The sequence below is a fragment of the Monodon monoceros genome, unplaced genomic scaffold (genome assembly GCF_005190385.1).
Source record: "Monodon monoceros isolate NGI ecotype Baffin Bay Population unplaced genomic scaffold, NGI_Narwhal_1 Super_Scaffold_8, whole genome shotgun sequence".
Taxonomy (NCBI): domain Eukaryota; kingdom Metazoa; phylum Chordata; class Mammalia; order Artiodactyla; family Monodontidae; genus Monodon; species Monodon monoceros.
The window spans coordinates 42,264,021-42,291,368 of NW_021703785.1; the positions used below are offsets into that span (position 1 = coordinate 42,264,021).

Sequence of the window (27,348 nt, forward strand, 5' to 3'; positions counted from 1 at the left end):
GACTTTTATACTACTGAAAAATCAAAAAATATTTGTGTGACTCGCTTTATTGTGATGTTTGCTTTATTGTAGAAGTCTGGAACCAAACTCGCATTATCTCCAAGGTAAGCCTGTATCTCTGACGGAAATTTCTAAAAATCAGGATAAAGAAATGATAGTGCCCTTTGTTCTTTTAGAGGAAATTATATAATACAATGTGAAAGTAAATGTGTTACTTACCTGCATTAAATCTGTAAGAAACACATTCTTAGAGGATGTATTTTTTTTTTCCAACAAGCCTAACACATTACACAGAATTTGATATGACATAACAAGTCCATCCAGGCCTAGGCTTATTCAGCTAAACATGACTTTTAGGGTTACCTGAACTAAACAAAATCCTCAGATAGCTTAAATGATACAAAACATAGAAGCAAGAGAGGTTTGATAACTCAACTGAATTAGAAACAAACATTTAAAAAAAATCCAAATATACACATCATTGAATAATGATAACTTCTTTATAATCAATTTAGGTATGTAACAGACACAAATAATGACACTGATGATATGAACATGAATAAAGTTAAAAGCCCATAGTTATTTTCATTAGCTGTCCATAAGGCATTTAACCATTAAAATTTATGGAGACTCTATCCTGAAAAGCTTTCTAGATTTTCCTTAGAAAAATGGCCAATATTTTCTCCCATCAATGCAGAGTTAATTTTAGAACATAAGATTTATGGAACAATGACCAAATTCTGAGGGAAAACCAAAGTGGAGATTCAGGTTTACAAAAGTAAGAGGTTATTCTGGGCTTTATTTTCAATTAAAAAGAAACATGAAATCATGAAGTAAGCAGAAGAACAATTCATTAACTTGCCTCAGCTGTTTATTTTACTATGAACCTCAGCTCACCTAGGAATACCTCAATAGTATGAGAATTAATAAGAGAAGGAATAACAGAATGACCTTTTTTTTTGCAAGATACCTGAGGAGGACAACACATCAAGCGTTTCCATTAATCCTGTCACCTTTATTGTAACAGGACTGCGTGAAGACAGAGCCAAGAGAATACAGGCACACCTTGTTTTATTGCGCTTTGCAGATACTGCATTTTTTTTTTAACAAATTGAAGGCTTGTGGCAATCCTGCATCAAGGAAGCCTACTGGCACCACTTTTCCAACAGCATTTGCTCACTTCCATTCTCTGTGTCACATTTTGGTAATTCAAAATATTTCAAACTTTTTCATTATTATTATATTTGTTATGGTGATCTGTGATCAGTGATCTTTGATGTCACTACTATGACTTGCTGAAGCCTCAGATGATGGTTAGCATTTTTTTTAACAATAAAGCATTTTTAATTAAGGTATGTACATTGTTTTTCCAGACATAATACTATTGCACACTTAACAGACTACAATATAGGATAAACTTTTTTTTTTTAAACGTAACTTTTATATGCACTGAGACTTGCTTTATTGCAATATTCACTTTATTGCGGTGGTCTGGAACCGAACCTGCAATATCTTCCAGGCATGCCTGCATAAGAAACATCTACAAGCAGGATAATCTTCAGTCCATATATGTATCAATTTATTGTCCCGCTGCTTGTGCTCATGTTTGTTATCATTAATCTCCTCTGATGCGATGTCAGCATCATGAAAGAAAGAGTTTAGGGTGAGAAGAGCTATTACTGAAAGGATAAGTTTCTCTGCTCAAACATTTAAAACAATGAAATAGCAAACCAAGCAGTATTTTCAAGGCTGCCTGTTTAAAGGATTTCTTAGCCATTCAAAACAACTAGTTAGCCTTATTTTGGCAATAAAACTTTGAAATAAAGAATGTAATATTATTACAGATTACAAAAACGCCTGATCAGATGTGACTATTGTATTCAAAATACCTCTGCTAAGTCTTTATATTTTGTTTAGTGTTGCTTACACTAAGTAAATGATAAAAAGGTTTACACAAAGTAAATAATAATATTCTTTTTAATAAGCATTCCTATGACCTTTTAAATTTGTGGTTTCTTCTGTCTCACAAACTAACAGTAAGCTTCTTTGGGGCAAGAGCTACAAAATCCATCTATTTCCATGAATTTTCTGAATGAGGTATTTTATTAAATTTTGTATCCCTGCTGCTTATCATAGACCAGGTACAAATAAATACTACATAAAATACTGCATATATAGAATGAACAATTTCTTACAACACAAACAGTTGTAGCCTCACTTCAGTCTCAATCCCATTTTCCACCTTGCCAACGGACAAATTTTTTTTCTGAAAGCACCAAACTTTGTTACTGTCATGCCACAAACCCTTTCATGGCTTTACACTGTCATTTGGATACAGTAAAAACTCCTTAGGACAAAATCCTCTTGATCTGGCTCCAGACTACCACTTTTACATCTGGCCTTATACCTCTACCTCTCCCTTAACCTCCCAGGCATAGGAACTGGCGTTCTGCTGCCTCCAAGCCTGGACATGCAGAGTTCCCTACATCTGGACCGCCCTTCCCCCAACACTCCTCCTTTGACCTGTCTAAATGCCACCTACTCTAAGAAGCCTCTGCCTATCTCCCATCTTGGTTAGCTGGCCTCCCCACACAGTACTTCTAGGAAAGAACAGAAATTTGCTTCTCTGAGAACAGTGGTTATCAAGTAGGACAGAAAACTCTAATGTAAGTTGGAGAGGGTAATTTCTGGGGTTAGAATGATCAAAGGAACATGTGAATTTGGATAAAATTTAAGAGCCTCTACAAACATTAGAAATACCTAATTTTTTAATTTGGGGATTTATGAAGGTCACAGGTTATATTCCTTGTGAAAATCTAGGGTGTGAAATACTATTATAATGTCTATATCTTTCTCACATTCTAGCTGACTCTGTACCATATTAATAACAATAATGTAAATACAAAACAGTCTACTAAAACAATATCCAATATTAACATATGTGTTTATAAATTTCTGCCCCCTCAGAAGTAAATCTCTCTAACACTGATGTTTAGATTTCAGTGTATTATTCATGTCATGTATCTTAATTAACTTTAATACCTTTTCCCAAGTGGAATGCTAGTATACTACATTTTGTTGGTATAGGATGTGTTCTGTGAGAACTGAAAGCTGATAGACACACAGGTCACCGTAGATTACTATTCTTGGTCTCAACTTCATTAGGATTTAGTAGAGACTCTAGGAGTCAAAAGCAAATGTAGGGAGACAAGAAGGATAAAAGGAAATCAAAGGAGCTCTGATTGGGATAGTATAAAGGAAGGTTGGGACAAAAATATCTAGAAGTCAGATTTTAAGAAGCAGTAGAGATTCTCCTGCTAACCTTGCAGAAGCAAACATGTGAACTGCCTAGGGAGGAGGTCACGTGGCAAGGACCTGAGGGCTTCTAGGAGCTGAAGGCACTCCCCAGGAAACATCAAACAAGAAAGCAAGAATGTCAGTCCTACATCCACAAGGAAGTGAATATTGCTAACAACCAGTTAACTTGTAAGAGGACCTTAAGCCTGAGGCAAGATCACAGCCCCAGCTGAAATCTTGATTTTAGTATGTGAAACATTGATCAGAGATCTCAAGTAAGCTGTGTTTTGACTCCTGAACCACAGAAACTATGAGATAGTATATTTGCATTGTTTTAAGCCACTGACCTTTTGGTAATTTGTGAAACAGCAACAGGAAATGAATTCATCATACTTTTTTTTTTTTTTTGTGGTACACGGGCCTCTCACTGTTGTGGCCTCTCCCGTTGTGGAGCACAGGCTCCGGACGCACAGGCTCAGCGGCCATGGCTCACGGTAGCCGCTCCGCGGCATGTGGGATCTTCCCGGACCAGGGCATGAACCCGTGTCCCCTGCATTGGCAGGCGGACTCTCAACCACTGCGCCACCAGGGAAGCCCTCATCATACTTTAAAAGCAAGAAAATATTGCTCTTACATGTGTCTACTTACAAATCTCATCTACATTCTACATCCAACATTTGTTTTTCAAACAATGCATTATCTTTTCTTTGTCATCTAACAAAAGATTCCATTTTCATGAAATCTGTAAACTTCAAATTTGTTATAAAAGCGTTTTATCTCTGAGCTTAAATTTAATTCGAAATATATCTGAAAGAGAAAACTAAATCTAAAAGAATATTTCCCTAACTTTTTGCAATCATATATTAAAATCTTACAATTCTAGAAAATATTTATCATATTCCATACTTCAATTAAAAAATAAACATTTAACATGATTATATCTCTTTCAGTATTATGTTAATCACTAAAATATATCATACTAAGAAATATATCACAATGTGGGAGCATACTCACTCACTGTGCTCATTTAACCCTAACCATAATCACATATTTTCATACAACGTGTAATATGTAGAGAAAAAAGAGACCAATTTCACAATCAAAAAAGTTATATAAAGTTATATAGTAATTTCTCCAACATAACAATATGTTTTCATAGCTAAATCTGTCATCTAGTAAACTGAGGGAAAGAGTTTGGTGATATTGCCCATCATACAGTTAGAGGGCAAAATAAGCTTTAATATTTTCAGAATGCAACAATTAAAACTTTCTTCTGTACTTTTGTCAAACAGGAAATTTGTAATTAAATAAATTTGTAAATACCCAAGAGTAGACATTCACACTGTCAGTATATTATACCTTTTTTGTACAATTCCAAATAAAGTTTGGTGTTTCAAAAAGAAATCTACTTTAGGGACTTCCCTCGTGGTGCAGTGGTTAAGAATCTGCCTGCCAATGCAGGGGACATAGGTTTGAGCCCTGGTCCAGGAAGATCCGACATGCCATGAAGCAACTAAGCCCGTATGCTACAACTACTGAGCCTGCGCTCTAGAGCCTGCGAGCCACAACTACTGAGCCTGCATGCCACAACTACTGAAGCCCATGCGCCTAGAGGCCATGCTCCGCAACAAGAGAAGCCACCGCAATGAGAAGCCCACGCACCACAACGAAGAGTAGCCCCCGCTTGCCACAACTAGAGAAAGCCCGCACACAGCAACGAAGACCCAACGCAGCCAAAAATAAATAAATAAATAAATAAATAAATAAATAATAAAAAAGAAATCTACTTTAAGCTGGCTTACCTTCCACACTCAAAGTCCCCATTTTAGATTCCAAGAAGTCAAATAATGTGCTTGGTGCTGATGGCCTTGCATTTCCCAGTTCCTCTTCATCTTCAGATCTTATTCGCCCCCTGCCTTTTCCTTTACCTTAAGAAGTAAAGCAAGACATATACATTATACATGCAAAAACAAAAGAAGAATATACACTAAAATATAATCAGCAGACATCTTAAGTAGAACTTTATATATATCTTTTCATATTTTTCTGTATATTCTACATCCATTAAAACAAAAATGTTTTTAAATGACTATATTAAGTAGCACCTTTAATCCTGTAAATGATCTATCTGAAAATTTGAATTTGTTCATGTAAATTATCTTTTAAGGAAAATAAATCATTTTTATATGATTTTTCTTTAACCACTTTTTTTTTTTTTTAATTGAAGTATAGTTGATTTACAATGTTGTGCCAATCTCTGCTGTATAGCAACCACTTATTTTTTTAAAAGAATATAGGATTGGGACTTGAAAAATCACATAATACATTTGACCATACAATAATTTTAAAATAACATTAAATAAAAGTCATGTTCCTGTTAATTATTAAAAGTTTATAGACTAGTCATTTATACAAATGGCCTAGTTCTAGAAATAGTTAATAGAGCTAGTTACTTCATATTTTCTGTATTATTCATGGCCTTGTTAAATAAGGTATTAGACCTACTTTATATAAAGATGAAGACAATGAGACTAAGAATAACCTACATAAGACTGTGGTTCCCAAACTGCTGCTCCTTCCACTTACCATAATGGTAAATGAAGTTATAGCCTTCACAGCAACAAAACCCAGTCTTTGTCAACAACATATATTTCTCTGAAAATCAAATAATACTGTCTGGCACATTGCTTAATGAATTATACCTCTCAGAGGTGGACCCGTAACAGGTTTCTGTTTATTGCTGTTAAGAAGTACATTCAGTGCTGCTTCTAAGTTGTTGCCATTATCCATGAGAGCTTGCCTTGATGCTTCTTTACTAAAGCCCATTTCTGTTATGTGCCTCAGAGCCTTCTCATCAACCTGTAAAGAACGAAGAGAAAAGTTATGCTGATAGCCAATAAACAAGCAAGGTATAAGTTTTTAACTACATGCTGTTTTTTAACTAAAAATTACATCTGATGTTTATAGAAAAAATGTGATATTAATACATCACTTGCTGTTTTTTCATACCAATAGTCAAGGAAGGATCTGTGATATGCAGGGTTGTGTCTTGAGTACTTTCTCTGTATCATTACAAATGCAAAACAAACAAAAAAGAAATTTTATATGTCAGAATAAGGCTTTTGAAAATAATACAAGCAGTGAAAACTACCTAATGAAAAATTTTCATGGTTGATACTTCTCTGTCCTAAGGAAGTGCAATTTATATAGCACCTCTCCAAAAATGCAAAGTATAAAAAGAAGCTAACAAAATGGTACCATCTCAGTAGCTTGTTTTTTTTTCTACTCTCTATTGTTTCAGTACTCTGCTCTATATTTATTAGCAATACTATCTATGAGGCTTTGACAGCCTGTACCCCAAATAAAAAATCTACTTTACAAATGTCAGAACCCCAAATCTTGAAAAATCTAGACCTGAGTAGAATTAAAGAACTGTTTAAGTAACATAAACATATCCCATGAAGAAATTACTGAATCATAACCAGCTGAGGAATACATAACTAACTTTTATACATTTAAGAGTTAAGATGGATAGGCTTTAAGATAGCATTACACATGGCATGCATGGTGCAGACAGCTACTCTGATACCCATGTAGACGTTGTTAAAAGCACAGCACTTTTTAAAAAATCCTGTTTTTAAAACCCTGACTTTTTTTCAAACCCTGATTTTGTGACTTCCAAAGACAAAACCCTTTCTAAATATAGTAGCAATGATCAACAGATCAGAGCTGACACATAAGAGAAAATTTACATCCCTGCTGTAGATATACTAAAGTAAATGTAAAAAGGATTAGACATTAAAACTATAATTCATCCTTCTTATTCAAAAACTTATCTAAATGTAAAAAAAAATCCTTCCAAAGCCTTTCCCTCTCCTAATTATCTCCCAAGTAAATATCTAATTAAGAATATTATCCCATACATAGAATTTAACCAAACACACTCAAGAATCAATTAATATCCAACCTTGGTATAACTTATTGTACCTTTCTTGTTAACCTGATTTGCAGTTAACCAGTTAACTCTCATTCAGTGCTGTTGGCAGGGCCATGCTCACTCTGACAGATTTAGGGAAGAACCTTCCCTGCCTCTTCTAGTTTCTGTTGTTTGCTGGCAATCCTGGGCATTCCTTAGCTTATAGATGTATCACTCCAGTCACACAGCCCTCTTCTCACTGTGTGTCTTCAGGTCAACTTCCCTCTGTAAGTGTCTATCTCTGTGTCTAAATTTCCCCTCTTTATACGGAGATTAAATTAGGGTCATATTGGCTTAGGGCCCAACCTAATGACCTCTTTTTAACTTGGTATCTCTGCTAAGATCCTGTTTCCAAAGAGAGTCAGTCACACTTTAAGGTACTGGTGGTCAAGACATCAAACTATCTTGTTTGGTGGGGGGGGTGGCATGGGGGTGATGGATGGGACACAATTCAACCTATTATACCACCTGTTATCAAAAATTATTTTAAGAACCTGTCAACTGACATCCCAATCAAGTCCTCTTTCAATTGTTGAAAATAAAGAGCTGAATACCATGCAACATGCAAAAGAACAGGGTTCCTGGTCATTAAAATTTCAAACTGCCCTTTTGATAGTCTCCTTCATTCTTAAATGACAGTTTTTCTGAATACAGAATTACAGGTGAACAGTTTTTTTTCTTTCCGTACTTTCAATATATCACCCCACTGCTTCCTTGCCTCCATACTTTCTGATGAAAAATTGGTCATTTATTTATTGAGGATCCCTTGTATTTGATGAGTTGCTTCTCTCTCACTGCTTTCAAGATTTCCTGTCTGTAGCTTCCAACAACTTGATTATGTGTCTTGGTGTGTCTCTGACTTTATCCTATTGGAGTTCACTAAGCTTCTTAGATTTGTAGATTTCATCAAATTTGGGAATTTGGGGGCATTAGTTCTTCAAATATTTTTTCTGTCCCTTTTTCTCTTCTATTGGGAAGAGAACATACACAACATAATGTGTATGTTGGTACATTTGATGGTACCTCATAGGTCCCTTAGGCTCTATTTTTCTTCATTTTTTTCTCTTTCTGCATCTTAGACTGGGTAATTTCAATTGCCCTATATTAAAGTTCACTGATTCTTTCTTCTGCCTGCTCTAGTCTGATGTTGAACCTGACTAATGAAATTTTTTATTTCCACTACTGTACTTTCCAGTTCCAGAATTTCTATTTTGTTTATTTTTATAATTTATCTTTATTGATATTCCCTACTTGTTCATATATTGTTCTCCTGATTTCTTTTAGCTCTTTGTCAATGGTTCCTTCACACCTCTGAGCATTTCTAAGACAGTTAATTTAAGTTCTTGTTTAGTAAGCCCAATGCCTGAGCTTCTTCAGGGATAGTTCCTTTCAATTTCTTTTTTTTCCTATGAGTGGATCATACTTTCCTGTTTTATGGTATGCTTTGTAATTTTCTGTTGAGAACTGAAAATTCTGAATACTGTATTGATGGTAATTTTGGAAATCAGATTCTCCCTCCTCCTCAGGGACTGCTGTTGTTACTTAATGAAGACTGCAGCTGTAAGTTTGTTTAGCAACTTTTCCAGATTTTCTTTTGTAAGGATTTTATTCCTTGTGATATGTGATCACTGGAGTCTTTGTTCCATTATCTCCCTGGTCAGCCAGTGACCAGCCTCTTTCTTCATTAATCACCACTCTGTATGCTGCAAGAGTTTGATTTGACTCCAGAGTTGTAAAATAGTTGCTTCAGACAATGTTTGTCAGCTTAAGAGTTGTTTTGGTGGACAGCCCAATTTCTGGAGCTTTCGATTCTGCCATCTTTGTGATATCACTCCCTTCATATGTTTTTACTCCTCACAACAATCCCAAACTGCTGGTCTTTGGTGTTCTATGGCAAGACATCCCCAGATGAGGGCTCTCAATTCACTCAAGTTTAAGAGCTTCTTGAGTTAGAGACTGTGTAGTTTTCAACTTGCTGTATCCACTCAAACCTGAAAACTGACTTTTTTTTTTTAAAGAAAGAGATGATCATGTATTCAAGGAAAAGATAGTCTGGCTCTGTTATAAACCTATTCTCCTTGGCTAGTGATTGATTTAGGAGTGGGCACGTGACCTAGTTCTAGTCAATGAACCATAGACGGAATTTACTGGAGATTTCCAAAATTATTTTTTTATCTGATAAAACAGATCCACACCCAGATAAATGTCCCCTTCCCTTCTTGCCTTTGAACTTTTTGCATGAAGATTTAACACACAGAGAATCCTGTAACCCAGAGAAGAAAACCAAGAAACTAGAGAGATGCTCAGCAGAGCTCCAACACTGTTATACTGCTGAATTTACCAATCTTTGTAACCATCTATCTCCAAATTTCTTGTTATATGGGATGATGAAACCCCATTATTTAAGCTAGTCTTAGCACTCTACAGACAAAATCACCCAAAGTCATTTAACCTTTAAAGGCAGAGGAAAATGAATTCCTGTCAGTTCCCTTATATCTGAGGACACTGTAGCATACCAGAAATATCTCTGACTCCTCCCATTATCTCAAAAATCCAGGAATATTTTGCAATTGAGACTATAATATACATTTTCCATTTCAATATATTTTTCCCAAAGAACACAACAAAACAAAATCACTTTAGACAAAATTTGAGAAAAGATGTGGGGAAGGTAGGGAACGGCCCATAACTGTACGGTTCTGATGCATCATCTTTTAGAATATAATTTCCATTGAGCGTTTTCTGTTTAATTTGATGACTTTTTATCAATCCATTCTAAAAGACATCATTCAGACATTAGAAAGTTAAGTAAAACGTAAATTTTACTTAAGTAAATTATTTTTCAACCAATCCAAATTTTCCATGGAATAACTGGAAATTATTAACTGGACTCCTTAATGAAAGCCTTCTTAGAGTTATGACACCTATTTATAATATACTCAAAAAGCCAGTGGTGGTTCTGAGAAAGAATTAAAAAATCCAAGGCTATTAAAGAAAAAAAGACATAAACTTTGTGGTTGGTTCTTCAGCCTTACCAGTTCTCTATAGACACCTTCATGTTTTCCCTCTGATTTGTTTGACTTTTCTTTCTGTAAAATCTCCCTATTTCGGCTGCCAGCAGCATTCATGTTGAGATTACTTCTAGCACCACCACCACCTCCTCCAAATGTCTTGGTCTTCAGATAACAGAAAGATAAAAGAAATGTAAATAAATAACATTTTAAAAAGCTCTAAAGGCTAAGCTATGACTAAAATCTGAAGTAGTTAAGTTTCTTAATTATGTTTTATAGGAAAAAAATGAAATGTTAACTAATTCTTTCTAAATATCTACTAGTCATAATCTCACAAGTCCAGGTGAGGCAATTAAAAAAATTACATGATTATAATCTTTAAATCTCCAAGGCAAATCATCAGAATAAACTTAAGTAGAAAACAATATAAAAGAAAAGAAAATAGTACAAGTATTACGGAGATTAGGTGTCAAAAATTATTCTAGGGTAAAATACTTGACTGATATCATGAGACCTGAGCTACAAATCCAGCTACATGGCAAGGCTTTCTTTAGCAAGGCACCAAACCTATCTAGGAATCTATTACATTATGTTCATGATTCTATGTTCAGGATTCTAGAACCTAAGAAAGCAGACAAATAATACAAATTTTAACATGGGATTAAAAGTCTCATTACTAATTTATTATTTACATTAATTACCACACATGCTATATCTTACCAACTATGTATAAAAGCTTTAAAGTCCATATTTCTTATTTTGTCTGACTTATTTGAATAATTATATGTGTAATCAAATTTGAATTTGATCTCATTTTTGTTTTGTCAAAACTACAGTGGAAAGGCTAGAACATAAAAAACATCGGTTAGGAAAGATACAAATTCATGACTGAAAAGCATTCCGCAGTTATTTGTACAATATTAAATTAAATATCTGGTTATATAATATCTTTATAGTTTTCTAAGAGCTAATAAAAGCAGAAGCCAAGACTTGATTTTTATTAGATATAATTATCAATATTTTTTAATGTATCTTAAAATGATTACAATAAGAAAACATCCTAGATATACATTTATATGAGACTGGGAAATTATTTTGAATCAGATGAAAATGTAAAGAAATAGAACCTGAAAAATAGAAAAATGATGTGAGATAAGCATCAATGGACAACATATTAAATACCTCTATTAGGTAGTTGATACACCACAATATTTAAGTTTAATTCAAATCAAAATTAAAACTACATCTTCAAAGACCAAAGACCCATTGCTGGATTCATTCAGTTTTTGGTTTCTGCAATCCCAGCAAAAAAAGAAAAAAAATAGCTTTGGAATGTCTTGATAGTCATTGCTTACATAACCACAAGGAAAAATGTGAGTTTATATTAATGTGATACAAAGTTTATTAGATTGGGAGACAATGTAGTACAGGTAAGAATACAGGCTTAAGGACTAAATCTGTACTGAGCCACTTCCTAGTTCCCGCCCTCAGGCAAGTCACTTAACTTCTACCCTCCGTGAACCTCGGGTTTCTCATCTTTAAAACAGGGACGAGAGAATTCCCTTGCGGTACAGTGGTTAGGACTCCACGCTTCCACTGCAGGGGGCAGGGGTTCGATCCCTGGTCAGGGAACTAAGATCCCACAAGCCGCGTGGACGGCCCAAAAACACCTACCTCACTGGGATGTTGTGAGGATTAAGTGACATCATCAACATGAAGTGATGAATTCAATAACTGGCACATAGTAAACACTCATAACAGATGGCAATATTACTGTTTTGCTTAATATATTAGAACATAGTTACCTGAAAAGTCTGGATCCTGACCTGTTCCAAATTAAATATATTTCTGGAATTTAAATTATGTAACTCCAAAAGTGCTTTTTATTTTGGTGCCAGTGAAATAGTCCCATCTTCTGGAGGCATTTCCTTATTATTTTCTTTCCATTTTATGGATTAAGGAATAGGATAAATAGCATTTTCAGAATTGCTTTTCACTGCTTTAAAACAGTTGTTACCCACTAAACATACAAATATCTAGAAACATCACAACTTAAACATTACCCATAAGGTAACTGATGTTGTCGTGTATGAGCCACACCATCCCGTCCATATTATGTGAATTAGGCATCTGTGACATCATCACCACCATAAACCCCAAGTGGGCCTTAATGCTGTCTTGCAATCTTACTACATTTTCTTAGACCATTCACCCTCCCAATCTTCTTTAGCAAGGCACCAAACCTATCTAGGAATCTGTTACATTATGTTCATGATCCAGTAATAGGATTCTAGAATCTAAGAAAGTAGACAAATAATACAAATAATAAAAACCACTATTTTACATGTTCTCCTCACTCCTCAAATCTCAAACATCTTCTCCCTCATTGTGCCTGTTTGACCATGCTTACTTCCTCACTGAAAAAATGGAAATAATCACTAAAGAACTTACATAGATTTTTACCACATCAACCCACCCACTGATATCTACACACTTATACTTTATCTTACCAGCATCTACATGAATGATAAAGGAATGTGGAGAGAATGAATGACTCCTCTAACTCTACATTAATTCTCAGGCCACATCTTACATGACTTTTCAACAGTCTTTGATAAATTCAATACATCATCCTCCATGAAATAATTTCTGTATTCTCTTGTTTTGATCCTGTCTTACTGGTCACACCTTGGCTGGTTCAACTTCTTTCATTCACCTGGTAAGGTTGAAATGCTACAGGGTTCATTCCTTCTCCTTTTCTCTTCCCTTCAGCTCTCATTCCCTTGGTGATCTCATTTGACCTCATGATTTTAAATATAATCCATACGCCTACCACTTTCAAATGCATACATCCAATCCAAAACTCACCTTTCAGCTACACTCTTCTCTGTATTACTGCCTATTAAACATTACCACATGGATGCCTAAGATGTACCTCAGTATTAATATACTAATTATATTAATAACACCCTGTTCCACCCTGGTCTTCTCCAGTACGAAGTAAGCAACTCTAACCAGCCAATTTTTCAGGCCAAAACCCTTGAAGTCATTCATGACACCTCTTTTTCTCTCAAGCTCCATCTTTAATCTCTCAGAAACTCTGATGGCTGTATTTTCAAAATACCAGAATCTGGCACCACCTACACAGCTGCCATTGCTACCAAAAACTTTTCTCCCCCTGGATTACTTCAGTAATTTCCTAACTTGTCTGATTCCCATCTTCCAGAAAATAGACATCAAACAAGATTTTGGAAAGAAAGTTTGTCTGAGAAAAATGTAAATCAAAAGAACAACTTTCCTATAATCATTAAGAAATTGATATACTCCCAATATCCTTTTCTGAAACTCCATAATTTTAACAGCTTTTTGGGAAAGAAGAAGTGCATTTTATGTAAACTGTGCAAAATGAATTAATTTCAGAAATATTAAAAATGATTTTTAAATGTCTTAGAATAGAGAAAACATTGAGGAATAGCAATAGTCACATTTACTAAAGGCTTTTAGCAAAGGACTATTTTAACTGAGGCAGTGAGACTATAATTAGGGGCTCTCAGCTTCTCAGCATTATTCCAACTCTATTTCTTAGTTAGGATATGGCTGTGATCTTATGCTTACTATGCCTGACTTCTACCCTAGTTTACCATTAACTTAGCTTAGCTTGTTGGATGAAGAAAGCTGTTGATGTATATCGAGATTGAAGATTAGTTATTCTATAGGTCTCACCCTTGTTCCTTATTCTCCAGGAACAGCTAATCAAAGATTTATGACTTAATGTTCCAACCACAAGCGAGACTTGCTAGCTACTTGGAATCGTGTGATCAAGAAAAACATCCTGAAAATGGAAGACAGCCCCCTCCCCATGAGCATGTAGCCCTTTCCTCTTTCCCCTATATAATCTCCAAGCAAAACTGGCGAGTTGGGAGTTGGTTTTTTGGAACATACATCTACCTTCTCCCCAGGATTCCCGGCTTCCTCAATAAAGCTATCTTTCCTTTAACCCAACACTCTCAGCATTGGATTCTTGAGTGACAAGCTGCCGAACTGGAGTTCAGTAACTATATCATGATCTGTGCCATGCAGTATTCTAAATGTTTTAAAGATTAGCAATTTTAATTCTCACAGTTTCATAGATAAAGTAAATATGGTACAAAACTTAAGTAACCTATCCAAGGTCGTCAGCAGGACATGTTTCCTGTCTGCCTGATTCCAGAATTTGTGCTCTTGTCCCCTACATAAACAGGACAGAAAGACACTGCAGGAAGAACTACCAAAATTCAAGAAGTCTCCTACTTAAAATTTGAATTTAAATAGGAAAACAGCTGTTAGCTAAGATTTATTACTGGTTCTGAATAAAGAAACCTATTTCAATACCACTGGTTAAGAAAAATCTATCTAAGCAACGAATTCATGAACTAAAATTTCTTGTCAAAATCTAAAAATCAATAAATACAGAAAACACCTATTTCAAATAAGCAAGCAATTACAAATAATGAAAAGAAAACCTTTTGATAAAGGAGGGTATGTATAAATGCACATATAATCCAAAGATAAAAATTATTTTTTACTATACATTAGATTTAAGAATGTTAAAAATGTTAATCCTGAGCCATTGATTTACCCTCTAATGTTTACCTGAATTCCTCAAAAATTTCTATTATAGGGGAAAATTATCCTCAAAAAGTATCATCTATCCCAACTAATAATGGGAAACCCTCTGCCATTAAAAAAAAAAAAAAAAGTTGTGTTCATTTGTATACTGTTAAGAAGAAAAGAAAGTGGGAGAAAAGAAGGGTGGTTTGCTAGCAAAGGTAACTTAATGGAATTGTTAAGGAGACTGGAAAAGGAATGTTTATGAGTAAAATGTGTAACCATAAGACTCCAAAAGGCACCAGGGCATTTTCTACTGATGGAATATGGAAAAAGAATGTCAAAAGTTTGTTCAATTAGTTACTTCATGTGAAAAGACAATAATGATTGTGACTAATCTAAATAGAACATAATGGCAAGGAATAAGACAAATTCATAATGATTTAGTTTCTTACTTCTTTGCTCTTTGCAACTTCTGCAATAGCAGCAGTCCTTTGCTTTTCAAATTCATCATTATCATTTGGAGGTTTGACAGGCAATGTAACTTGTAATGTCTTTCTTCGATCAAGTTCTCTGCTATCCACTTGGACATGAGATACACACTTCTGGCAATAATAAATAAAAATAAATTGTTTAAGTAGTTCCAAAAGAGATGCAAGTTTTTCATAAGAAAGTAATGTCTTCAAAAGAAACATTTGTACCACAACAGCTAAGAGCCCATAAAAATACAATTATTTCCCATAGATTTAAAAATAAAGGTAGAAAGCTAATTGAAGTAACTTTTAAGTAATTGTAACTGGTAAATGAAAGCTACACTAAATGTAGGCAATCTAAAACAGGGCACATATTGGGTTGGCCAAAAAGTTCGTTCGGGATTTTCTGTAACATCTTATGAATGAACATGTTTGCTAACCCAATATTTAAAACATACATCAAACCAAAAGATCTAAGTTTCATTTTAGGATAATGACTTAAAATAATTTTAAATTTCAAACAGTCTAGACTATTGCACAAGAAGTAAATTCAGTTTTTTATTAAGCCCTTGATTTCCACATTATGCCACAATATCCATGAGGGTTTATAGTTATTTTAACATATAGAAAGGTGTCTCTCATCTTATAAGCCGTAAGCTAAAAACATACTCCCTCCCCCTAATCAGGCTGCAAAGTTTTAGGTTTTTAGTCTCTTAAGACAAATCAAGAAAGCCATCATTGTCTAAAAATAAGTCCTGAATTCTGTTCTCTCTACTAATTCTAGCAGCAAAAATCCTATAAAATGAACCTTTTTCAACTTGATAATTTTAAAGAGGAATAAAAATATGCTCTCAAATAAATGTGTTATACAAATATACAGATTTTTGATTTTCAATAATATAAATATAAAATAGCTGACTCTAACACACAGCCAAGCATATTCTGTCTTTAACCCATGTTCAAGGCTAAGATGCTGAATAACAGATTTTCACAATGGACTTCATAAACAAATAATATTATTTAAGCTATAACTTTTAATATACTTCCTAATACAAAAAAAAGCTATAAACACACTTCAAATTCTTGAAAATAATTAAATCATATGTCTCTGTGAGCAATTTTTGAAAGAAATATTATCACCAAAATGTTTAAGGGGAAAGAAAATTCTTACAAACACAGCATTTGTTATTTTCAAATATAAATTATTAAAATGTTTACACTCTGTTTTCATTCTTGGGGTTTTTCACTGATAGAAATAAGAATATCATCAGCACAGATCATGCCTCCTTTTATCTTGACTGTCCCATGTTCCAAAGCACAATAAAAAATGACATATGTTTTAAATACTTTCAAAATAGCCACGATGCAAGAACGTCTTATTTAATTTTGAGTAGACCCTCCAAAAAGGGTTTTGAAGAGGATGCCAGTCAATTGATCCTGCCCACTTATTTTCTGATCAACTAGGTATCTGTTTTTCATACCAAAATTTTTAAAATTGTTATTGAGATATAAGTCTGTTTCCTAGCTGTTGTGTCCCCAACTCATCTTCACTTTGAGCCAGCACTCTTGAAGGAAAATAAAGCACAAATGCAAGGCAGATTACCAAGAGCTAAATTTTAGTGGCATCATGTGGCAAAGAGCAAGCAGCCACAGGGATTATTCTCAGATTCTTCAGTTATAAAGCAGGGACAAGCTGGAGGAGATTGTTTTAAAGGCAATTTGAGGCTTAGCACAACCAGGAAGACACACGATATTGGTCAGCTGAGGAGGTACCTCAAGGTAACATTTTGCAGCAAGGGGGTTGAAAGTTAGGAAACAGAAGAAAAACCTTTAGCTTATGTGAGAGAAGAATCAGGGCTGCTGTAGTTGAAAACGAAAATACTAACTGGAAACAAAATTAAGTACCTGACTGAGATGGGCATTTGGATCAAGGCAGAAGAATAGAATCGCGGAAGGGGCAGCTGGGACAGCAGGCTCTCCTAAAGTGCATTGATGCCCTTCCCTGCCTCATGTTCTCACTTTTTGTCTCCTGTCAATCTTTCTGTTGATGCTTTTATTTTTCTCCCTCTTTTGTTTTTAATGAACAAAGTGAGAAATTATAGCATATTTTTGTCTTCTTACTTTTGCATTTCTCTCTCAAAAAAAAAATGCCCCCACCACCACCTGATATTAATTTTAAGCTGCATTTCAGGTGTGTCTCTTAACTGTTTCAATCTTTGGGTTAACAGCTTTTTTTTTTTTTTTTTTGCGGTACGCGGGCCTCTCACTGTTGTGGCCTCTCCCGTTGCGGAGCACAGGCTCCGGACACGCAGGCTCAGCGGCCATGGCTCACGGGCCCAGCCGCTCCGTGGCATGTGGCATCTTCTTGGACCGGGTCACGAACCCGTGTCCCCTGCATCGGCAGGCGGACTCTCAACCACTGCGCCACCAGGGAAGTCCTGGGTTAACAGCTTTTGAGAAAAGAATCTACACAAAAACTTTAATTACAATAATGAGAAAAAAACCCACAATTATTGATTTCCTGTAGTTAATATATTTCCATATAACTCCTATGACCTCTGAGTGAACAGTTCAGCACAAAACTAAACACAGCTTGAATACAAATGAAAAACATTTTTTGCCGACTAAAATTCATCTGCCAAAATGAAAGTCATTACCTGTCCAAAAGGCACAAAAGGAGGTGGTCCACCTTCGGTTCCAATATTGCTTCTATTGTGTTTTGACAAGCTCTGTGAGAAAAGTGAGTTGTAAAACAGAAATTATACATTAAAAATATATTTAACAACACTTATAATGCACCAGGAATCTACTCATTTTAGTAGATTCTTATAGGAGATAGAAAAAAAGCCTTCTATTATTAATTTCAAACTATATAAATTATCGTATTCCTAACTTCAATAACTAGGCAAAGACTCTCCCCTTACTTCCCCTTTCCAAAACCCAAACTGACATGATTTTCAGAAGTATTTGCCAAGTTGCTCCCATAAGAAGAAAACACAGTTAAAACCTCTCAACAAAGATGATAAACTTTGGTAGCAAGAATTTCATTTTAATTAATTTCATTTTAATGCATAGTAAAACAATAATCTGACAGAAAAATATTATCTGGAAATTATCTTCAAAATGAAATTTTTAGACATAAAAATCTATTAGCAAAAAACATATTTGTGATACTGTTATATAATAAGAAATATATATTTGGTCTTTGTCCCCAGTTCCTGGAACAGGGACCCTAAAACACTTGAAATTTCCTGAATCACAGGGTTAAGGAGCACATTTTGTTCTTCATAATAAGCGCCTTTGAGCATCCTGAGTTTATATTAATGAGGTGACTATTAATGGGCCCCTAGCAAGCTCCAGGGTGGGGACTGGTAGCTGGAAAAACCAACCATGCGATTAGAGGGCTAGAGATTGAGTCAATCACCAATGGCCAGTGATTAAATCAAGCGGGCCTATGTAATGAACCTCCATTAAAACCCCATAAACGATGGGGTTCAGGGAGCTTCCAGGCTGGTGAATACATCCATGTGCCAGAAGGGTGGTACACACCGAAGTCCACAGGGACAGAAGCTCCTGTGTCCAGGACCCTTCCCGATCTTGCCCTATTAAGCTCTTCATCTGGCTATTTATCTTTTATAACATCATTTATAATAAACCAGTAATAGCAAGTAAAGTGTTTCCCTAAGTTCTGTGAGCCATTATAGCAAATTATCAAATCTGAGCAGGGGATCCTGAGAACCCCTAATTTATAGCCAAGTTGGGCAGAAGAGTGGATAACATCAGGACCTACTACTTTCAATTAGCACCTGAAGTGAGGGGCAGTCTTCTGAGACTGAGTTCTTAACCTACGGGGTCTGTACTAAATCCAGGTAGTTAGTGTCAGAACTGAATTAAATTTTAGGACATCCACCTGGTATCCCAGTGGAGAGAACTGGAGAATTGCTTGATGTGGAAAAGAAAACTCCACACTAGGTGTCAGAAGTGCTGTTAACTAGAAACAGTTCATAGGAATACTGATAAAAGTGATTTCTAACTATTTAAAGAGATCAGACTGCTATAGTTTATAATATGGAGGATAATTTCAATTACAGTAAAATTTCCTTAATAAAAGTCTTGTTTTGCAAATCAATGTATACTTAAAAGAAGTATTCAACAGATTGTTCTTTAATAAAAAAAAAAAAAAAAAAAGCTTCCAGGGCTTCCCTGGTGGCACAGTGGTTGAGAGTCCGCCTGCCGATGCAGTGGACACGGGTTCATGCCCCGGTCCGGGAAGATCCCACATGCCGCGGAGTGGCTGGGCCCGTAAGCCATGGCCGCTGAGCCTTTGCATCTGGAGCCTGTGCTCCGCAATGGGAGAGGCCACAACAGTGAGAGGCCCGTGTACCGCATGAAAAAAAAACCCCTATAAACAAATGACAATGAAAACACGATGACCCAAAACCTATGGGATGCAGCAAAAGCCGTTCTAAGAGGGAAGTTTATAGCAATACAATCCTACGGTAAGAAACAAGAAACATCTCAAATCAACAACCTAACCTTACACCTATCGCAATTAGAGAAAGAAGAACCAAAAAACCCCAAAGTTAGCAGAATGAAAGAAATCATAAAGATCAGATCACAAATAAGTGAAAAAGAAATGAAGGAAACCATAACAAAGATCAATAAAAGTAAAAGCTGGTTCTTTGAGATGATAAACCATTAGCCAGACTCATCAAGAAAAAAAGGGAGAAGACTGAAATCAATAGAATTAGAAATGAAAAAGGAGAAGTAACAACTGACACTGCAGAAACACAAAGGATCATGAGAGATTATTACAAGTAACTATATGCCAATAAAATGGACAACCTGGAAGAAATGGAAAAATTCTTCAAAAAGCACAACCTTCCAAGACAGAACCAGGAAGAAACAGAAAATATAAACAGACCAATCACAAGCTCTGAAATTGAAACTGTGATTAAATATCTTTCAACAAACAAAAGCCCAGGACCAGATGGCTTCACAGGCGAATTCTATCAAATATTTAGAGAAGAGCTAACACCTATCCTTCTCAAACACTTCCAAAATATAGGAGAGGGAAGAACATTCCCAAACTCATTCTACGAGGCCACCATCACCCTGATACCAAAACCAGACAAAGATGTCACAAAGAAAGAAAACTACAGGCCAGTATCACTGATGAACATAGATGCAAAAATCCTCAACAAAATACTAGCAAACAGAATCCAACAGCACATTAAAAGGATCATACACCATGATCAAGTGGGGTTTACACCAGGAATGCAAGGATTCTTCAACATACACAAATCAATCAATGTGATACACCATATTAACAAATTGAAGAAAAACCATATGATCACCTCAATAGATGCAGAAAAATCTTTCAACAAAATTCAACACCCATTTATGATAAAAACCCTCCAGAAAGTAGGCATAGAAGGAACTTACCTCAACATAATAAAGGCCATATATGACAAACCCACAGCCAACATCGTCCTCAATGGTGAAAAACTGAAACCATTTGCACTAAGATCAGGAACAAGACAAGGTTGCCCACTGTCACCACTATTATTCAACATTGTTTTGGAAGTTTCAGCCACAGCAATCAGAGAAGAAAAAGAAATAAAAGGAATCCAATTCAGAAAAGAAGAAGTAAAGCTGTCACTGTTTGCAGATGTCATGATACTATACATAGAGCATCCTAAAGATGCCATCAGAAAACTACTAGAGCTAATCAACGAATTTGGTAAAGTAGCATGATACAAAGTTAATGCACAGAAATCTCTGGCATTCCTATACACTAATGATGAAAAATCTGAAAGTGAAATTAAGGGAACACTCCCATTTACCACTGCAACAAAAAGAATAAAATACCTAGGAGTAAACCTACCTAAGGAGACAAAAGACCTGTATGCAGAAAACTATAAGATACTGATGAAAGAAATTAAAGATGATAGAAATAGATGGAGAGATATACCATGTTCTTGGATTGGAAGAATCAACATTGTGAAAATGACTATACTACCCAAAGCAATCTACAGATTCAATGCAATCCCTATCAAACTACCATTTGCATTTTTCACAGAACTAGGACAAAACATTTCACAATTTGTATGGAAACACAAAAGACCCCAAATAGCCAAAGCAATCTTGAGAAAGGAAAATGGCACTGGAGGAATCACACTCCCTGACGTCAGACTATACTACAAAGCTGCAGTAATCAAGACAGTATGGTACTGGCACAAAAACAGAAATATACATCAATGGAACAGGATAGAAAGCCCAGAGATAAACCCGCACACATATGGTCACCTTATTCTTGATAAAGGAGGTAAGAATATACAGAGGAAAAAAGACAGTCTCTTCAATGAGTGGTGCTGGGAAAACTGGACAGCTACATGTAAAAGAATGAAACTAGGACCCTCCCTAACACCATACACAAAAATATATTCAAAATGGATTAAAGACCTAAGTGTAAGGCCAGACACTATCAAACTCTTAGAGGAAAACATAGGCAGAACACTCTATGACACAATTCACAGCAAGATCCTTTTTGACCCACCTCCTAGAGAAATGGAAATTAAAAGAAAAATAAACAAATGGGACCTAGTGAAACTTAAAAGCTTTTGCACAGCAAAGGAAACCATAAACAAGATAAAAGAGAACCCTCTAAACGGGAGAAGATATTTGCAAATGAAGCAACTGACAAACGATTAATCTCCAAAATTTACAAGTAGTTCATGTATCTCAATATCAAAAAACAAACAACCCAATCCAAAAATGGGCAGAAGACCTAAATAGACATTCCTCCAAAGAAGATATACAGGTTGCCAACAAACACATGAAAGAATGCTCAACATCATTAATCATTAGAGAAATGCAAATCAAAACTACAATGAGATACCATCTCACACCAGTCAGAATACCCATCATCAAAAAATCTAGAAACAATAAATGCTGGAGAGGGTGTGGAGAAAAGGGAACCCTCTGGCACTGTTGGTGAGAATGTAAATTGATACAGCCACTATGAAGAACAGTATGGAGGTTCCTTAAAAAACTACAAATAGAACTACCATACGACCCAGCAATCCCACTACTGGGCATATACCCTGAGAAAAGCATAATTCAAAAAGAGTCATGTACCACAATGTTCACTGCAGCTCTATTTAAAATAGCCAGGACATGGAAGCAACCTAAGTGTCCACTGACAGATGAATGGATAAAGAAGATGTGGCACATATACACAATGGAATATTACTCAGCCATAAAAAGAAACGAAATTGAGTTATTTGTTGAGTTATAGTGAGGTGGATGGACCTGGAGTCTGTCATACAGAGTGAAGTAAGTCAGAAAGAGAAAAACAAATACCATATGCTAACACATATATATGGAATATAAAGAAAAAAAAATGGTCCTGAAGAACCTAGGGGCAGGATGGGAATAATGATGCAGACCTACTAGAGAATGGACTTGAGGACACGGGGAGGGGGAAGGGTAAGCTGGAACAAAGTGAGAGCATGGCATGGACATATACTCACTACCAAATGTAAAACCGATAGCTAGTTGGAAGCAGCCGCGTAGCCCAGGGAGATCAGCTTGGTGCTTTGTGACAACCTAGAGGGGTAGGATAGGGAGGGTGGGAGGGAGGGAGACTCAAGAGGGAAGAGATATTGGGATAGATGTATATGTATAGCTGATTCCCTTTGTTATAAAGCAGAAACTAACACACCATTGTAAAGCAATTATACTCCAATGAAGATGTTAAAAAAAAAATGCCATAAGGAATCTTTTCACCCTTCTAGTCCTCCTATCTGTTTTATCTTTGAGGTGTTAACATATATCTGTTAAGCACTGGTTGTCACTTAATACACCTTCTCGACTCTGAAGTTTTTTGTGCATTTTTAATGATTATTGTTATAGAAAATGTTACGTTTAAAATATTTTAAATGGTGAAAAGTAAGTTAAAAAATTACCATATGTACCTTATACCTACTCTAGAGTCCCTGCATTATAAAAGGAATACTATATATTTTGTATAAGTTATATAAAAAAAACTAAGACTAAAGACAACAGTAATATTCAGTTAATTAATCAAAGAACAATTTAAACTGTATATGAATATCACATTTCTTGATAAGCTGTATTTAAGATGTTAACCTAGTTTAAGAAAAAAACAGCAAATGCATAAACTTATCTAGGGGTCCAGTTTTAATTTAGATTAAAGAAAAAGACCATTCAAAGAGCAATAAATCATTTCAGTTTATGCCATGACTTCCTTAAAAGTTCACATAAGCTGCCAATAATACCATCTCTCAATACACAGTATATAATTAAAAGCATATTACAGGATTTCTACTTCCCATCCTATGACTGTGTAAGAGACAAGACTTAATCTCCCTCTACAACTAGTAATCTGGACAACATGTAGGAAACAACTGTTTTAAGACATAGGGCAAGAAGTAGCACAGGACTGCAATCCCAAAGAGAAAGAGAACAAAAAAAAAAACAGGTGAACTCTGCCTTTCTGCTTGGAGGCATAATGCAGACAGACAGCACAGAGATCTGAGTTGAGAAAATGTCTCACAGCTCAAGCCAGGCTGAAATAACTGGAAGCTCTGGGGCAGAGTTTTGAGAAAGAGAGGCCTGTACAGAAATGAAGCTGCAGAAACCTGTATAGGAATTCCCTTAAGTCACTGCTGAGAACTAGGCTAAGCAAAAAGCAACTGCAAGTTATAAGCTTCCATTTATACTAGAATAAAAAAGAATAAAATACTTAGGGATAAAATTACACAAAGAAGAAGATCTATACAATGAAAACAACAAAAGATTGCTAAAAGAAATTAGACACCAATAAATGAAAAGACATCACATGGTCATGAGTTGGAGGATTTAATACTGTTAAGATGGCAATACTACTCAAACAGATCTAGAGATTCAATGCAATTCCTATCAAAATCCTAAGAATGCTTTTTGCAGAAACAGAAAAATCCATCCTAAAATTCATATGGGATCTCAAGGGACCCTGAATAGTCAAAATAATCCTGAACAAAGCTCATACTTCTTTATTACAAACTTACTACAAAGTTACAGTAGTCAAAACAGTACTGGCATTAAGACAGACTAATAGAATAAAGAAATAAAGAAATAAAATAAAGAAAAAAAATATGGTAAAATGATTTTTGATGAGGGAGATAAGCTCATTCAATAGGGGAAGGAGATTCTCTTCAACAAATGGTGGTGGGAAAACTGGATATCCATATGCAAAAGACTTAAACCATGTACAAAAATTAATTCAAAATGGATCAAAGACCTAAATTTAAGAGCCAAAGAGCTAAACCTATAAAACTTCAGCAAGAAAACATAGAGAAAAAGCTTCATGACATTGGGATTTTGCAATTTCTTGGATATGACACCAAAAACATAGGCAACAAAAGAAAAAAACAGGTAAAACTGAACTTCAATAAAATTTAAAATGCTTTTGCATCAAAGGACACTACCAACAGAGCGAAAAGGCAACCAATGGAATGTGAAAAATATTTGCAAATCATATATCAGATAAGGAATTGATATCCAGAATAAATCAAAAACTCACACAACAACAACAAAATTTAAAATAGACAAAGGACTTAAATACACATTTCTCCAAAGAAGATATACAAACAGCCAGTAAACATATGAAAAGATGCTAAACATCACTACGCACTAGGGAAATGCAAATCAAAACCACAATGATATTCCACTTCACACTTATTAGGATGGTTATTATCCAAAAAACATGAAATAACAAGGGTTGGCAGGGATGTCAAGAAATTGGATCACTTAAGCATTGCAGATGGGAACGTAAAATGGTGCAGCTGCTGTGGAAAACAATATAGCAGTTACTCAAAATATTAAACAGAATTACTATGCAATCCAACAATCCTACTTCTGAGTATAAACTCAAAAGAACTGAAAGCAGGAACTCAAGCAGATATTTGTACACCCATGTTCATAACACCTTTATTCACAATAGCCAAAAGGTGGAAACAACCCTAATGTCCATTAGTGGATGAATGAACAAAATGTGGCATTTACATACAATGGAATATTATTCAGCCTTAAAAAGTTAGTAAATTCTGGCACATGCTACAACATGGATGAACCTTGAAGACATTATGCTAAGTGAAATAAGCCAGACACAAAAGGGCGAATACTATAGGACTATACTATTATGAGGTAGCTGGAGTACAAGGTGGCCAGAGATTGGGAGGGGGGGATGGGAAGTTATTGTTTAATTGGTACAGAGTTTCAATTTCAGAAGATAAAAAATTCTGGAGGGAGGGGGTTGTGTAACAATAAGGATGTACTTAATGCCACTTAATTTTACACTTAAAAATGATTAAAATGTTAAACTTTGTTATGTATACTTTACAATTTTTAAAAACAGAAAAAATTTTTAAAAAATTATCTGTCACAGGAAGTGGGGGGGGAGCACTAAAATGTTATAGAACTACATTACTTTACAAATTATATCTGCTACAGAACTCTCCAAAACCTATCTTTATCATACTTTGAGGTTTGAGTTTTTCTTTTCGTCACCTGTCTATATCCAACTTGCTACAACTACAACACCTATACATGCTTTAAATACTATCCAATGTTCTCTTCCCCCTCTATTTATTTTGCAAGAATGCCTAGGACCCCATTACTTCCAAAATTAACTCTATGGTTTATTATTTCTATGTGTACATTTGATTTCTATGTGTTTCACCTGCCAGATGCTCAAGTAATTTGAACTCTCCATGATTTCTACAACATTATAGTTACCAAAATCAAAAAAACTATAAAACCAAAGAGAACTATTATCATATTAAGATGTTTTTAAACTCTTTTTCATGTAAATTTTTACTGCCCCCTAACAAGAAATACTAGCATGGCTTTCAGGAAACAAAGTGCAAAAATATATAATAAAACATTACAAGAATAACTGTCAAAGTACTACTGATCCATGTATGTGTTTGTGTGTGTGTATGTGTGTGTGCTGGAGGTGAGGAAGTTCCTAGGAATGTCTGACTGACTTTACAATTAGTAAGGTAGTTCTGGCTGGGTTGTAAAAATTATGTATAATATGTTGGTCTGACTTGACAACATCTTAACACACTTTTAAAAATCTCTAATGATAATAAAAATACAATATATCAATTTGTGAAAGGAAAAGATTACATGAAATGGGTGGGATTTCTCCAGGAAATTCTAAGTTCATAAACTTGGCTATTTATATAAAACTATCAAACCACTTCCGATTTACTTGCTTGTGCAACATTTTCAATCAAACAATGCAGTTAAGGAATATTATCTTATATTTCATAGTATCTTATATAGTATATAATAGTATCTTATATTTCACAGCAGCCCAAAGTGTAGCACATTAGTATCATAAGGAATGAGTACTAAGGAATAAAAAATGTGCCTAAATTTCCTTATCTATTTACATCCCAAACAGAGGCACTTTCAAACTTAGAAGATAGAAAAGAGTAATTTATCTTAAAATACCAAAAGCTTGAAATATTGCTAGGCCCCTTGACTCACTTTAGACAACAGACAAGATCTGAGAGTGGCACAAAAACATGAATTCTAACTCAAAGAGTAATTAGCTCTATGTGCTTGTAATTCATTTATTTCACTATTATTTATTATGATGTTTATTACATATAAGACTCAGGGCCACCACTTTGGAGACACAGGAAGGCTTAGATCCATCACCTATTAGTAGTCTAATCATAAAGTAAGTTTAACGGTTCTTAAAGCCTATTTTCTGATCCATATGGACATAACACTCTCTTACAAGACTGCTAGGTGAATTACATGATATACAGATACAGGCGCCCAGCTCAAGACCTACACGCTGTTCAACAAATATTTCTAGAATTGAATAAAGATAACACAAACAAGAATTCTGACCTCAAAAAGTTTACAATCAAAGGAGATAAGAAATAAATATAATTTTAGTGCTAGATAAAAAGTAATA

General features: G+C 35.1%; 1 protein-coding gene across 2 annotated transcripts in view; it reads right to left on the reverse strand.

Annotated features, from left to right (window-relative positions):
• TDRD3 (tudor domain containing 3) overlaps positions 1–27,348 on the reverse strand; it is a 196,720-nt gene that overhangs the window by 57,234 nt on the left and 112,138 nt on the right. For both annotated transcript variants that reach the window (XM_029210057.1, XM_029210058.1), the window contains 5 exons: positions 18,002–18,073; positions 15,327–15,476; positions 10,309–10,449; positions 6,000–6,156; positions 5,100–5,225 (listed from right to left, as the gene is read on the reverse strand). In XM_029210057.1, coding sequence (XP_029065890.1) covers positions 5,100–5,225; positions 6,000–6,156; positions 10,309–10,449; positions 15,327–15,476; positions 18,002–18,073 — 646 coding nt within the window. The remainder of the gene's footprint in view (positions 1–5,099; positions 5,226–5,999; positions 6,157–10,308; positions 10,450–15,326; positions 15,477–18,001; positions 18,074–27,348) is intronic.